This window comes from Giraffa tippelskirchi, chromosome 2 (genome assembly GCF_054371585.1).
Source record: "Giraffa tippelskirchi isolate mGirTip1 chromosome 2, T2T-mGirTip1v1.2.pri, whole genome shotgun sequence".
Classification (NCBI taxonomy): domain Eukaryota; kingdom Metazoa; phylum Chordata; class Mammalia; order Artiodactyla; family Giraffidae; genus Giraffa; species Giraffa tippelskirchi.
The window spans coordinates 164879357-164894550 of NC_137276.1; the positions used below are offsets into that span (position 1 = coordinate 164879357).

Below are 15194 nucleotides of genomic sequence, written 5' to 3' on the forward strand. Positions count from 1 at the left end.
ACTTTGCCAACAAAAGTCCGTCTAGTCAAAGCTATGGTTTTTCCAGTGGTCATGTATGGATGTGAGAGTTGGACGGTGAAGAAAGCTGAGCACCGCAGAATTGATGCTTTTGAACCGTGGTGTTGGAGAAGACTCTTGAGAGTCCCTTGGACTGCAAGGAGATCCAGTCAATCCATCCTAAAGGAGATCAATCCTGGGTGTTCATTGGAAGGACTGATGTTGAGGCTGAAACTCCAATACTTTGGCCACCTCATGTGAAGAGTTGACTCATTGGAAAAGACCCTAATGCTGAGTAGGATTGAGGGCAGGAGGAGAAGGCGACGACAGAGGATGAGATGGTTGGATGGCATCACTGACTCGATGGACATGGGTTTGGGTAGACTCCGGGAGTAGGTGATGGACAGAGAGGCCTGGCGTGCTGTGATTCATGGGGTCGCAAAGAGTCAGACACCACTGAGCGACTGAATTGAACTGTACTGAACCATTCTGATTTCACAGATACAAAAGTCTAGGCCTAAGGAGGGTGAAAGATTTGTCTGAAGTCAGAAAGAACATTGTCCTTAGTCCCTAAGTTGTGTCCGACTGGACTCTTTTGAGATCCCATGTACTGTAGCCTGCCAGGCTCCTCTGTCCAGTGGATTTCCCCGGCAAGAATACTGGAGTGGGTTGCCATTTCCTACTCTAGGCAGTCTTGGAGACCCAGGGATCAAAGCAGCATCTCCTGCATTGGTAGGCGAATTTACTGCTGAGCCATGAGGGAAGACCCTGAGAATAATAAGTTTTGATTCTGAGAGCTCTAATTTCCATGATAGTTTCTTTTTCATTTATAACACTGATTTGCCTTATCCCAATAAGGCTTTTTTTTTTTAATTACGAAAATGAATTATTTTTTAAAATTCCTTACAGAAATGACATTTTTCTAAGCTTTCTTCCTAAAATGCCTGGAATGGGCCTTCAGATGGAAGGCCTTGCCCGGAATAGGAAGGCCGCAAGACACCTTCATTACCGCAAAACACCTTCATTACCGCGCTAACTCCTTTTTTCCTGCCTCGTGGATGACCCATCGCTCCTCCCTTCGCTGCCTGCCCCCTCCCTTTCCTCGGAGTCCACAGCCCCAGCACCGCCATCCACGAGGCTCCGCCCCCTTCAGGGCTGCGCGCCCTTCTCCAAGATGGCGCCAGTGGCTTCTGCTCTGGGGGAAGTGAGCTCACGCTACTCCGGAAGGGAAGGCGGGGAGAGAGCGAGCGGGCGGGTGACCGGTTGTGGGGCTGTAGGGCTGTGGGTGGGGCGGTGGCCGCAGTTGTGGGTTTCACGTTTGGCTGTAGCAAGGGTGAGGGACTCGTTCGCCTCTGGGAACCCGGTCAAGGGCCCACCCCCGGGGGCGTTGGAGGAAATCGCCCCGAGCTGCTCGCCTCTCACTGGAAGCGAGGCGACCCTGGGAGCCGGCGTCCCGCCCCCGGCGGCCTCCTTCCCCGACCCTCCTCCCGGGCTGAGCGCGAGCAGCTCCAGCTGTCTCGGGAGCTACTGTGGGAACCGCCGAGCGGGCTGGACTGAACCTTCCCGCTGAGGACCAGCTTGAGAAGAGGGAGCGAGGCGGGTCAGGCTGTCAGCCCAGAGGTCAGGCCGCGGGTTCTCGTCAGTGGTCCGTACTTCGCCCAGCCCTCCTGGCTAGGCTCCGCGACCTCCTCACGCTTTCTGCTCCTCCTTTGAGCATGCCACCAAGTCCTCTGGCAGGGTGATTTTTTTTCCTCCTTGCTTTTGCCCGGAAGGAGATATATATTTAAAGGACATATGCCCTCATCGCTGTCCTTCTCCTCTTAAAAGTTTCCTTCAGGGGGAATGCTTGTATTCCTTCCCTGGACTATTTGATGATTACTGCCCCAGCCACAGGCTGGTTTAGCAATTGGGATCCCTTTCAGATCAGATCTTAAATCTTATCACTTACAAAACTACTCTACAGAGTTGTTTCTCCCGCCCAAGAAGGGCAGATGGACTTTGGAGTTAAGATGCAGGGGGGTGAGCCAGTGTCAGCGATGAAAGTCTCAGAGAGCGAAGGAAGGCTGGAGGGCCTGGCCACCGTGGTGACCCCGAACAAGAACAGCAGCAACAGCAGCTGTGGGGGTGGAATCAGCAGCAGCAGCAGCAGTAGCAGCCGAGGTGGCAGTGCCAAAGGCTGGCAGTACAGGTATGGCCCTTTCTCCAAGGTGATTTCCTGAGGAGGGGGTGAGTATGCTGAAGTCTGCATTCCTGCGGTTGTTGGGTTTATGCAGTAATTTCAGAAGTAGCTAATACGTTTCATTTAGACCTGGGAGTCTCAACTTTCATTAGCAAGATTTGATACATTTATTTGTCCATTCAACAGGTATTTATTGAAGGCCTTTTGGAGAACACATATATGTATCTATCCTTTAACTTCCTCTACAATCGTAGAGTTAATTTTTCCTGTGATTTGAGTCTATACTCACTTTTGTTTTTTCCTATATTGTAATTTGTTTACAGTAAGTCTGCCTCCCTTTCTTGCTTGTTGAAGAGGGAGACTGTTTAACTCCACTCTCTCCAGAGGCTAGCAAAATGCTTGGTGCTGAGAACTTGTTTGTCCAGTGATGGATGGAATCATTCAATCAGAAAAGATTCTTGCCCTCATAGTATTTGTGATTTAGAAAGAGAGATGTACATAAATAATTTAAATACAGAGTGTGTTCGTGCTCAGTCAGGTCTGAGTCTTTGTGACCCCATGGACTGTAGCCTGCCAGGCCCCTTTGTCCATGGAATTCTTCAGGCAAGAATATTGGAGTGGGTTGCCATTCCCTTCTCTAGGGGATCTTCCCGACCCAGGGATCGAACTCAGGTCTTGGCAAAAGTACAAATGCTAGTGCTTCTGATACTCTAAACTAGTGAGGTGTTTCAGTTTGAGTTGATTACGCCACTCATACCCCTCTGTCTTTGAGAAATTCTGCATTTAATAATTTCCATTGAAATGAAGGAAAAACTGAAGTAACAGGAAGTGAGTGCTGGAGAAGTAATGGTAGTTTTTTTTTTGATAATGTATAGGATAGGTGAGCATAACCATCCAGAATCTTTTTTTTTAATTGATAAATATTTGCAGGTGTACAACATAAAGATTTGACATTTGTATGTATCGTGGAATGATCATCACAATAGATCTAGTTAATGTGTGTCCCCACACAGAGTTAATTTTTTTTTTAATGAGAACTCTCTTGATGACTTTCAAACACGTGATACAGTATCATCAACTATAGTCATGATGCTGCACATTACGTTTCTACGACTTATTTATTTTATAACTGGAAATTTGTACCTTTTGATCACCTTCACCCATTTTACCCATCCCTACCTCTGGCTGCCCTCAATCTATTCTCTGTATTTATGAGTTTTGTTTTGTTTTTTAGATTCTACATATAAGAAGGATTATATGGTATTTGTCTTTTCTCTGACTTTTCTCACTTAGCATAAAGCCCTCAAAGTACATCCACCTTGTTGCAAAGGGCGAGATTTCCTTTTTTATGGCTGAATAATATTCCACTGTGTGTATATATACCACATTTTATTTATCTACTCATCATTGTCCATCTGATGGATTCTTTGGTTGCTTCTGTGTTTTGGCTTTTGTAAATAATACCGCAGCGAACATGAAGGTTCAGATATATTTTCAAATTAGTGTTTTCCTTTCCTTCGGATGAATACCTGAAAGTGAAATTGCTGGATTATTCAGAATCTTAAGAATGAATGAATGAAATTGTAATATCCTATGTTATTGTGACTATAGAAATGAGTTCTTAAATTTTGGTTAAGTGATTGCCTTGTGCCTAACTCTAGTCCTTTTTAGCCTTTGTGATGTTTATAGTTGTGAAATTTGTATGAAGTTTGGAAGAGATTAAAGTCAAGATTTTGTGAAGGCTATACATTTATCATGAATAATATCCATATATGTGAAATATGCTTGGCTATATTTACATACAGAAATGTAGAAGATTATAACTTTTTATTGGTAAGTGATTATACGAAAGGAAAGTATAGTTACTCTAAATTGTCTAGGCTCAGTTTTGGAATGCGTGATGCTTTTTGTGTGTGTGTGTGGTTTAAGACTAACCGTAGAAAATTATCAATAACTTGGCAGGATTATTTTGCTATAACTTAAGGAAGCAAGATAAAGTAATATTTCATGTAGCCAGAGGTCAGTCTTCTGACATCCTCAACTGTTTGAAACCCAAACTTGAATTGAATTGAAAAGTGAAACAGGTTTCTTAACACTGTCATAAAGCCATATACTTTATTCCTATACTTTGATTCAGGACTCTCTTATCTCTTACTTGCTGCTGCTGTTGCTGCTAAGTCGCTTCAGTCGTGTCCGACTCTGTGCGACCCCATAGACAGCAGCCCACCAGGCTCCCCCGTCCCTGGGATTCTCCAGGCAAGAACACTGGAGTGGGTTGCCATTGCCTTCTCCAATGCGTGAAAATAAAAAGTGAAAGTGAAGTCGCTCAGTCGTGTCCAACTCTTAGCGACCCCATGGACTGCAGCCCACCAGGCTCCTCCATCCATGGGATTTTCCAGGCAAGAGTACTGGAGAAGGGTGCCATTGCCTTCTCCGTATCTCTTACTTAGGGTATTATTTAATGATTATATAATTTTAAAACTAGAATCTGTTGAAAGCACAAAGGAAAAAAGTTATCAGGGGAAGTTTAACACGAAATGGCAACTGACAACATAGAACAGTCAAAGACTTGAAAAATTAACATGCAGATTCAGCTATATTACTTTCTATCAATGTAATTATAGTTACAATGACCTTGTCATCCGGGAAAGTACAATATGTTTAAGAAGACAGAGAAATGTATCATACGATGGTGAACAATTTCAAGGAAAATGACTAAACTAAAAAAAATGCTTAAGTATCAGGTAATTCAGTTATGTGGAACTCCTCCCCAGTGATGCAGATATATAGCGCATTACTGCATGTACATACTGACATATACTTTTACTTACATGAGGCTTGTTCAAAGCTAATCTTTCAGCCTGTCTCTCAATTGAATTTATCCCTTTATCCTGTAGGACATTAGTTAAACAGTTTCCTTCATTGTCTTGTGTTACTTCTTCCCAGGCTTCTTCCTCTGAGGCCCAAAGTCTCTAGATTTAAAAACAAAAACAATAATGAAAACTAATATAAATCCTTTCTGTTTCCATTTCCGTAACCCTTATTTATTGCTCAACCCATGACAGTTGGCTCTGTCCATACCAAGGATATGAGTAAAAAATGATGAATATTTTTAGATTCTTATTCCAACTTTATAAGATATATGATATCTTTATAAGTGTATCTGTTACTATTCTTTTCTTGCCTTTTTTGACATTACTTTCTCTTAATTTCTCCTTTATTGCTCTAAGAAAAAAGAAAGCTCCAACTCACATCCAACTCTTGTGACCCCATGGACTGTAGCCTACTAGGCTCCTCTGTCCATGAGATTCTCCAGGCAAGAATACTGGAGTGGGTTGCCGTTTCCTTCTCTAGGGGATCTTCCAGACCCAGGAATCGAAGCCAGGTTTGCCACATTGCAGGCAGATTCTTTACTGACTGCTATGCTGGGAGCCCCTTTATTGTTCTAACTGTTGTCTGATTGCTCCTTTCTCACGTCTTTGGTTGGCTCTTTTACTTTAGAAGCTGATATGTTGCTTCATCATCTCTTAAGCTCACATTTTCTGTTTGCTCTCTCATTCTCTTCCACGGCCTCACCAGCCCCCTCTGGAACTTTAGAGCCATAAATGCAACTGTGCTTACCTATAATTTGCTACTATCCCATTTTTAAAAATGGAGATTTCAGGTTATGTCTTAGGGAGTGGTTGAAATTTAGTAAAGACTGTGTGATTCAGTGGCCCTGCAGGTGGCACAGTGGTAAAGTATCCACCTGCCAGTGCAGGAGACACAGAGATGCGGGCTCTATCCCAGGATCGCGAAGATCCCCTAGAATAGAAATGGTAAAACACTCCAGTATTCTTGCCTGGAAAATTCCATGGACACAGGAGCCTGACGGGCTATAGTCTGTGTTCACAGCTGAGCAACTGAGCACATGCACTTGTAGTTCAGACACTGGGCTTTGGCTTTGCAGACTTAGAAGATTAATTGGCATAATGCTTTCACGGGTCATATATGTTGTAGCATATATTGTTACTTTATTCCTTTTTGTGGCTGAATAATATTCCATTTATGAATATACCACATTTTGCTAACCTGTTCATCAGTTTCCATGTTGTATATTATGAATAATGTTGCTTTGAACATTTGTGTTCAAGTTTTGTGTGGACATATGTTTTCATTTCTCTTGGATATATACCTAGGAGTAGAATTGCTGGGTCGTAAGGTAATTGTTTAACTGTTCAACTGTTTGTGAACCTGTTAGACCATTTTCCAAAGCTCCTGCACCATCTTATCTTCTTATCAGCAGTATATTAAGGTTTTAATTTCTCGACATTCTCATCAACACTTGTTACTGTCTGTCTTTTTGGTTTTAGCCATCCTAGTGGGTATGAAATGGTATCTCATTGTGGTTTTTGAGTTGCATTTCCCTGATGACTAATAATGTTAAGTATTTTCATGTACTTACTGGTTCTTTGTCTGTCTTCTTTGGAGAAATGTCTATTCAGATCTTTTGGCCACTTCTAAAAAATTGAACTGGATAGTTGGTTTACAGTATTGTGCTAGTCTCAAGTATTCAGCAGAGTGTCGGATTCTTTTCCATTATAGGTTATTACAAGATACTGAATATAGTTCCCTGTGCTATGCAGCAGGTTCTTGTTGTTTATCTATTTTATATATAGCAATTTGTATCTGTTAATCCCAAACTCCTAATTTATCCCTTACTCCCTTCCCCCTTTGATAATCATAAATTTGTTTTCAATGTCTGTGAGTCTATTTATATCTTATAAATAAGTTCCTTTGTGTCTTTTTTTCAGATTCCACATATAAGTGATATATGATATTTGTCTTTCTCTGACTTACTTCACTTACTATGTTAAAGTCTAGGTACATCCATGTTGCTGCAAGTGACATTATTCTTTTTTTGCTGAGTAGTATTCTAGTGTGTGTGTGTGTGTGTGTGTGTGTGTATTCATTTCAGTTCAGTTCAGTCGCTCAGTCGTGTCCGACTCTTTGCGACCCCATGAACTGCAGCACGCCAGGCCCCTCTGTCCATTACATCTTCTTTATCCATTCATCTATATCAGTGGACATTTAGGTTGCTTCCATGTCTTGATTATTATAAATAGTGCTGCTGTGAACATGGGGGTGCACCTATCTTTTCAAGTTAGAGTGTTCATCTTTTCCAGATATATGCCCAGGATTGAGATTGCTGGATCATATGGTAACTCTATTTTTAGTTTTTTAAGGAACCTCCATACTGTTTTCCAGAGTGGCTGTGCCAGTTTGTATCCTCACCAACAGTGTAGGAGGATTCCTTTTGCTCCACAGCCTCTCCAGCATTTATTATTTGTAGACTTTTTGTTGATATCCTTTGGCCATTTTAAAATTGGATTTCTTTTTATTATTGAGTTGTAAGGGTTCTTTGTGTATTCTGTGAACAATTCCCTTATCAGATGTTGATTTGCAAATATTTTTTCCCACTTATGAATTGTCTTTTCACTTCTTTTTTTTTTTTTTACCAAGCCCCAGGGCTTGTGGGATCTTAGTTCCCCAACCAGGGATTGAACTTACACCCATGGCAGTGAAAGCAGAGTCCTAACCACTGGACCACCAGGGAATTCTGGTCTTTTCACTTTCTTGATGAAATTATTTGTAGCTCAGAGACTTTTAATTTTCACAAAGCCTCGTCTGTTTTTTCTTCTTTTGCTTATACTTGGTATCACATTTAAGAAATCATTGCCAGTGCCAAGGTCGCAAAGATTTGCACATATATTTTTGTCTAAGAGTTTTATATTTTTGAACTTACATTTAGGTCTCTGACCCATTTTGAACTCATCTTTCTTTACTATTAATTTTATTTTTTCTTATGTTAAATATCTGCTTATATCTTTTTATTTTTTATTAATATACTTGAAGTTTATTTTAAATATTCCACGTTAATACTTTTGCTAATTAATATTTTTAATACCAGTAATACTGTAAACTATTAATACTTTGTTGATAGAAGAGGGATATACAGTGAAATGTTTACCTTACATACTTGTCCCAGCCACCCATGTTCCCTCCCTGGAGGCACTACCTTTTACTGATTTCTTCACTATCATTTCAGAAAATTTATATTAGTTTTTTATGTAACAAATATGTAACTACATATATCTTAATTTTGTATAGTTAAATATTTTGCTATACTTGCTGCAAAGATTTTCCTGGTCTTTGTATTTTAATCTATTACATTTTTCCAGTCATATAGAAAACTTGTATAAATCAAACTCTTACTCTTTTTTCTTTCACTTCAAATTATAGAAATTATTTTTATAAATATTTGTTTTCATGTAGTTTTAAGATATTTTGGTAGTTTTATATTTAATTTTTTAATCTACCTAGAATTTATTTAGAAATATGAGACACTGTGTTATCTATTATTGTGCTACACATTATCCCCAAATGTAGTGTATTGAAACAGCAGTGTTTTTTTTATTTCACAGTGTCTGTGGGTCAGTAATATTGGTGCAGTACTGCTGGGTGCTCTGGCTCTGGGTCTTTCACAAGGCTATAGTCATCTTGAGGCTCAGATGGGAAGGATTCACATCCTGGCTCATTCATGTGACTCTTGGCACAATTCACTTATTTTGGCTTGTTGGAAACAGACCTCAGTTCCTCATGAGATGACCAGTGGCGACCTCCTTTGGTTCCTGGTCACATGGACCTCTCCATGGAGTATCTTACAACTTGGCAGCTTGTTTGGTCAGAGTGAGGAAGTGAGAAGAGTGTGCTAGAAAGAAGGAAGTCACAGTCTTTCGTAACCTAGACATGGAAGTGAAGTCACATCACTTTTCACTATTCATTAAGAAAAAGATGAGGTTTAGCCCACACAAAGGTGTCAATACCAACAGGTAGGGATCAGTGGGAGCCATGCAATAAGGTGTGCGTCATAAATGTTAATATGAATGGATTCAAGATTGCCATCTATGATTGAGATAGATTTGACAGCTACACTACTGGAAGTTTGTCTCTAAAGCTGAGAGTTGGGGGCTGAATTTGATCTTTGGGGAATAAGAGGAACCACTTGGAAATCAGTTGTCATGACCCAGACATTTGATAATGAGGAAAATGTGCTAGTGGCTGAAAAAGAAGGAGGTCATTAGAGGAAGAGTGACAGAGCTTGGGGGCTGACGGGTGATTAGGAGGAAGGCGGTAGAGGGAAAGGCAGTAAACACTGACTTCAGTTACTCAGATACAAAACTTTGAGAAGTCTGTACTAGGAGAAACAGATTTTTGAGAGTCACGTGATACATTTGCTTTTGGGTTAATTGAGCTTAAGTTGCCAGAATGTTTAAGTGACTTAGAGATATGGGGCATTAGAAATGTAGATAATTGCCTTTGTAGTATCCAGAATATTCTCTCTTCTGTTATCACATTTAATCCTCTTGGATGAAGAGAGAGAGTCATTATTCCCATTTAGGTTACAAATGGTTGTTCAAGCTCGTACGAATGCCACAACCTCCTCTACCTATTACTTGGGGCCCCTGGATCAGAGACCCTCAATATGAGGGTTAGGAGAATATGCTGCCTCAACAATTTAGGGACAATGCCCCTTCCCAGAAAGTAGTCTAAATAAGTTTGCCAAGGTTATATAGCTAGTTAATGAGAGAAATTTTATTCCCAGGGAGCTGTTTGCATAAAGATATTAAAAGTATATGAGCTCTCTAAAGGAATGAATAATTATTGATGAAGAATTAGTTTAGGACATGGAAGCTTCTTCATTGCCTTTTCATACTGCTCATGGGGTTCTCGCAGCAAGAATATGGAGTGGTTTGCCATTCCCTCTTACAGTGGACCACATTTTGTCAGAACTCTCTACTATGACCTGTCTGTCTTGGGTGGCCCTGTACGGCATGGCTCATAGCTTCATCGAGTTATGCAAGCCCCTTCGCCATGACAGGGCTGTGCCTATGATGCAAAGAGCTACTCACTGGAAAAGACCCTGATGCCAGGAAAGATTGAAGGCAAAAGGAGAATAGGGCAGCAGAGGATGAGATGACTGGTAGTAGCGTCACCGACTCAATGGACATGAATTTGAGCAAACTCTGGGAAATAGTGAAGGAAGGACAGGGAAGCCTGGCATACTGCAGTCTCTGAGGTTACAAAGAGGTAGACATGGTTAGCGATTGAACAACAACAAAAGTTTCATCATTTACTAGTGTTGTAACTCATGCAGCAAATACTTTTGAGTCTTTTCCATGTATGAAGTTCTAAAATAATGTATGCTCTCATAACAGTGGAAGTAGGGACCCCAAGGCTTATTTTGGGAGGATCATGAAAAAGGATCAGAAAAGGGAAGAGCCTCAACTATATTTGCAAAATACTAATGTATCATGATGAACTTTTTTATTTATTTATTTATTTATTTTTTTATAAATTTATTTATTTTAGTTGGGGGCTAATTACTTTACAATATTGTAATAGTTTTTGCCATACATTGACATGAAAACCAAAGCTGAGACGTGTGTTTATTAGTCTTAAATTTTCTTTCCAGAGCAATTTATACTCATATGATTTATATTCACTATTTAAAATGAAAATAGATTTAATTCTAGATCCTTCCTTCCTTTTTCATGGTAAATGTTCAAAGTTTATAAAATGTGCGTGCTTCCATTATTTTTCTTCTTGTCAGCTTTCAGAAAAATTTACAAAACTGCAAATCTGCCACTTTTTTATTTAAAATGGAGAGAAGTGAACTACCCAGAGGAGGAACTGAAAAGCAAATTGGGGCATATGATGGGCCTGCTTTTTCTTATTTTGGACTCTGTGCTAGCTAACCACTGTTAACAAACAGATCTCTTTGTTAGAAAAGAGTATGCTAGCATTAGCAAATAGTATACATTTCAGTAGATTGGGTAGAAGTCTGCAAATGCATAGAAATAATTTTTGTGGTCAGACCTGGTGTCTTCCACTCTAAATACTCTGTTACAGGGAAAAGTACCCATTTGCAAATGGGGAAATGACATTTGCCTAAATATAACCTAGTGTTTGCTGTCTTTGAGATTTTTACCACTTTTGAGGTTGATTTGAAGAAAAAGTTGTAAACATTTGCATTTTTTCTCTAAAGGTTAAAGGAAAGTTGAATATGTATTTCTGTACCCTAGTATTTTTTTTGTTTTGTTTTCCTTGTCTTAAGTCTGCTACAGCTGATAACAAGGGGAAGACAGCTTATAGGCATAAAACTGAAAACAATAATAATACTGTTGCAGAAATCTAGTGAGAACTCTACCAAGCCTTGAACAAGATTTGGTTTGTTACAGTATACTGTGATTTCTTATATTTTTGCTTTGTGAGTTTAAATATAGTCTATTTGAGTTCATATTTCTCGAGAAGTTATACTTACTAAAACTATACAAACAACTTAATGTTAGAACACACAAATTAGTCTTTTTTAGTATTTTCTGAATGTCATGTAATTTAGGTCCCAGAGGTAATTGACTGTCAAATACACTTGTGGGAAATTTGTCTTTTGTTTTTGCTTTTGAAAATAGTAGAGATAACAGGCCCCATGGTGTAATGGTTAGCACTCTGGACTCTGAAAATAGTGGAGAATATTCTTAATGTAATTTATACTACTTTGAGAGAGGGAACATCTTTCCTAGCTAAGGATCTTCCACTGTACTGATTTTGTTTAATCAAATAATTTGTGTTCAACTTGTTCAGGTTTAACTTAAAACTAAAGTGCCTGATTAAAAAGTTGTATTAGCATTTTGACATTACTGTCTGGGTTTTAGGAAAATTTTAGAGCAGTTTCTGGTGGAAAAAAAAGATTTTCTTTTTGGTTAATTAGGTATTGTAACAAAGCATCATTTCCTACTCAGAGTCTCCCAGTACTTGAGTTCCCCTGCTTTTGCAGTTTGCTTCCATTGCTATTCTTGGCTGGAAAGTCCCTGGAGGGGTAGACTGAAGCCTGTGGTTGCTACTGGCCATAGCTGGAAACCCTAGTCAGAGGCATAGAAGAAAGAGAAAATTAGAAAAGGAACAAGAGGTAAAACAGGGATGGAAAAAGGACATAGAAAGGAGAGATAGACCGAGGGAGAAAAAGGGAGGGACGGAAGAAAGGGACAGCATGAAAATGATGTGAGTGGTGAGATGAAATGCCACCAACAGTTGCTTCTGAAACAGATTTCCTATCCTTGATACAAGAGGCCTTTTTAATATAGTGCCTGAGCCTATACTTTCAATTCTATAAAGAATAAGTTGTTTATCAATTTTGTAGATATTTCACGTATTTATAACATAAACAAAAAATATTCTAAATTTAATTTTGGAGAATAGGTAATATGTTCACTTGATCCAGAAGAAAAAAAGATTTGTAATGAAAATCTTTCCACCTGATCTCCACCTACTCAGGACTCCTCTCACCTAAAAATAGAGGGTAAACACTTGTTTTTTTGTGTACTTTCAGAGATTTTTTTTTTTAAGAATTAAATAAATATAATATACATTTGCTCCACTTTTAATTTTACCACAAATGGTATCAAACTATATGTATGTATGTAGTGTTAGTTTAGGCTTTCATAACAAAAATACTGTACTCTGAATGACTTAAACAACAGAAATTTAATTTCTCACAACTGTGAAGATAGGAAGTTTTGAGATCAGGGTGCCATCATTGTCAGGTTCTGCTGAGGGCTCTTTTCCGGTTTTTCAGGTGGTCTTCACACTGTGTGCTCACGTGGTAGAGACAGAGGGGTGGGAGAGAGCTCTCTGGTGTTTCTTTTAAAGGCACAGATCTCATTATAGGGGCCCCAGTCTATACCTGAGTATCTCCCAAAGGCCCCATCTCTAAAAACCATCACAGTGGGGGTTAGGACTTTACCTTATGAATTTTGGAGAGACATAAGTTCCCTATTGATGGACATTTGTTTTCCAAAATTTTGTTATTATAATGTTGCAGATAATAACCTTCCACACATGTCATCTTGCAAGCATGTGAATATATCTGTGGGAAAAATACCCAGAGGTTGGACTTACTGAATCAGCTTGTAATTTTGATAGTAATTATTATCAGATTTCACCTCATTGGGGTGTACAGTGGCAATGATTGAGTGCTTGTTTCCCATCAGCCTTATCAGTGTACTGTGTTATTAGATTGACAAAAATCTAAACGTTTAATAGGTTAAAAAATGGTATTTCAGGATAGTTTTAATTTGATTCTTTTTTATTATGAGTGAAGTTTTAACATGAAATTCTGAGTGGGATTTTATTCTGTTTTGCTATCATTGTAAATAGTGAATCAATTTATTAATAGATCAGCAGTTGGGAAAATTCTGTACAAAATATACTTATGCCTTTAACATTTTTTTTATTATTATTATACTCTTGGTAACCAGAGACATGGTTTCATTTTAGAGTATACCTTGTATATTTTGAAGTTATATTTTTAAAATTTCACATGATTTTATAGCTATACAAGATATGGAATCATTTGATTATGCAAATTTATAATTGGAGGTGATCCACTTCCTAGAAATAGGAAGCTTGAAGATTTGCCACCAAAAGTTATGATGAATCTATTATTGGAAAAAAAAAAAAAAGATTTCTTTTTTGGCCTCCCCACGAGGCATGTGGAATGTTAGTTCCCCAACCAGGGATCAAATCTGACCCTTTGACAGTAAGAGTGTGGAGTCCTAACCACTGGACCGCCAGAGAATTCCCAGATGTTTCTTTTATTTCAGTAATAGAATGAGCTTTTAAATTTTTCTGTGTTGTTTTTTCAGTAACTTACAGGTTCTTTAAGGTAAAACAAACTTGAGAGTTTGAATTTGTCGTTAAGTAATGTAAAATTTTCAAAAGACTCAACTCTTTAGTCAGGTTATATATATATATATATATGAACAAGAACTTTGCTTGGAGCTTCTTGTGTGGTTGTCACCTTTTTTCTCCTTTTCTATTCAAATATGAAGGAAGGGAAATGCTTTTCTGTTATTTCTTTTTACATTCAATTTAGAAAGAATTAGCACAAGGGAAGAATGTATTCTTTCTTGAATTATGCTGTATAGGCAAAATTTAAATGTTACTGCAAGAGTGTTTTTGGAACTAAGTATGGTTTAAAGCTAAAGAGAGGTACATAACAGAAGTAGAAAGAGAGAATAGACATTCAGATAGGGAGAGGATAGCAGGGACTTTCAGCTGCCTGCTGTTCTCTTGTTCTGTGGTGTCCAAGTCTTATTGAAATAGCTACTGTGAAGACTTTTTGAAAGTATATGGGGTATAAATAAATGCTTCTATGTGAACAAGATATTGTACTAGAAAAATATGTCTGCTTTTCTCTAAAAATTTTAAATGTGAAATATGTTGCTCTTACATGCAGACTTTACTTTTGAAATAACAATTTTCTGTTGAGAAAAACCTTTGGAATTTTGGGTGATGAGTAATGTACACACATTTTAGATTGAAAAGGTCATCTAACTAACACATGAGAAAACTGACACTCAGAGAATTTAAGTGATTTGGCCAACGTCACCCGTGGCATTAGTCAGTGGGAAAGTCAAAACTTGATCATGTATGCCTTCCAGGTGTGCATTCCACAGCATACACTACCTCACGCTTAAGCTTTAGAAACTTAATTTTGAACATAAAGGTATTGAAAATCCTACTAGTAATGTCTGAAAGTCCTGTTTCTAAGTAAAGACTTCACCGTATTTTTGTTGGCAGTGGTGCTGTAGGTTGGTGTGAGGAAACTGGCCGTTTTTGTATTGAAAGGTGGGAGTTAACATTGGTTGCAGCCTCTTTAGAGAGCAGATTGACAATATATATAAAAATTAAAAATGCATATACATTTCAAGGAACAAATTTGAGTCAGTTGAAGTGGGATGGATGAACCTAGAGCCTGTTATACAGAATGAAGTAAGTCAGAAAAAGAAAAACAAATATTGTATATTAATGCATATATATAGAATCTAGAAAAATGGTACTGATGAACCTATTTGCAGAGGATGGGACGAAGTGAGAGAGTAGCATGAACATAAATATACTGCTGCTAAGTCACTTC

At 38.6% G+C, this 15194-nt stretch overlaps 1 protein-coding gene across 3 annotated transcripts in view; it reads left to right on the plus strand.

Moving 5' to 3' along the window:
- The first annotated feature begins 1231 nt into the window (after nt 1-1231).
- Nucleotides 1232-15194, plus strand: part of OSBPL11 (oxysterol binding protein like 11) — a 90461-nt gene continuing 76498 nt past the window's right edge. For all 3 annotated transcript variants that reach the window (XM_081571671.1, XM_081571670.1, XM_081571672.1), the window contains exon 1: nt 1232-2185. In XM_081571671.1, the coding sequence (XP_081427797.1) occupies nt 1989-2185 (197 nt within the window). In that variant the 5' untranslated portion in view covers nt 1232-1988. The remainder of the gene's footprint in view (nt 2186-15194) is intronic.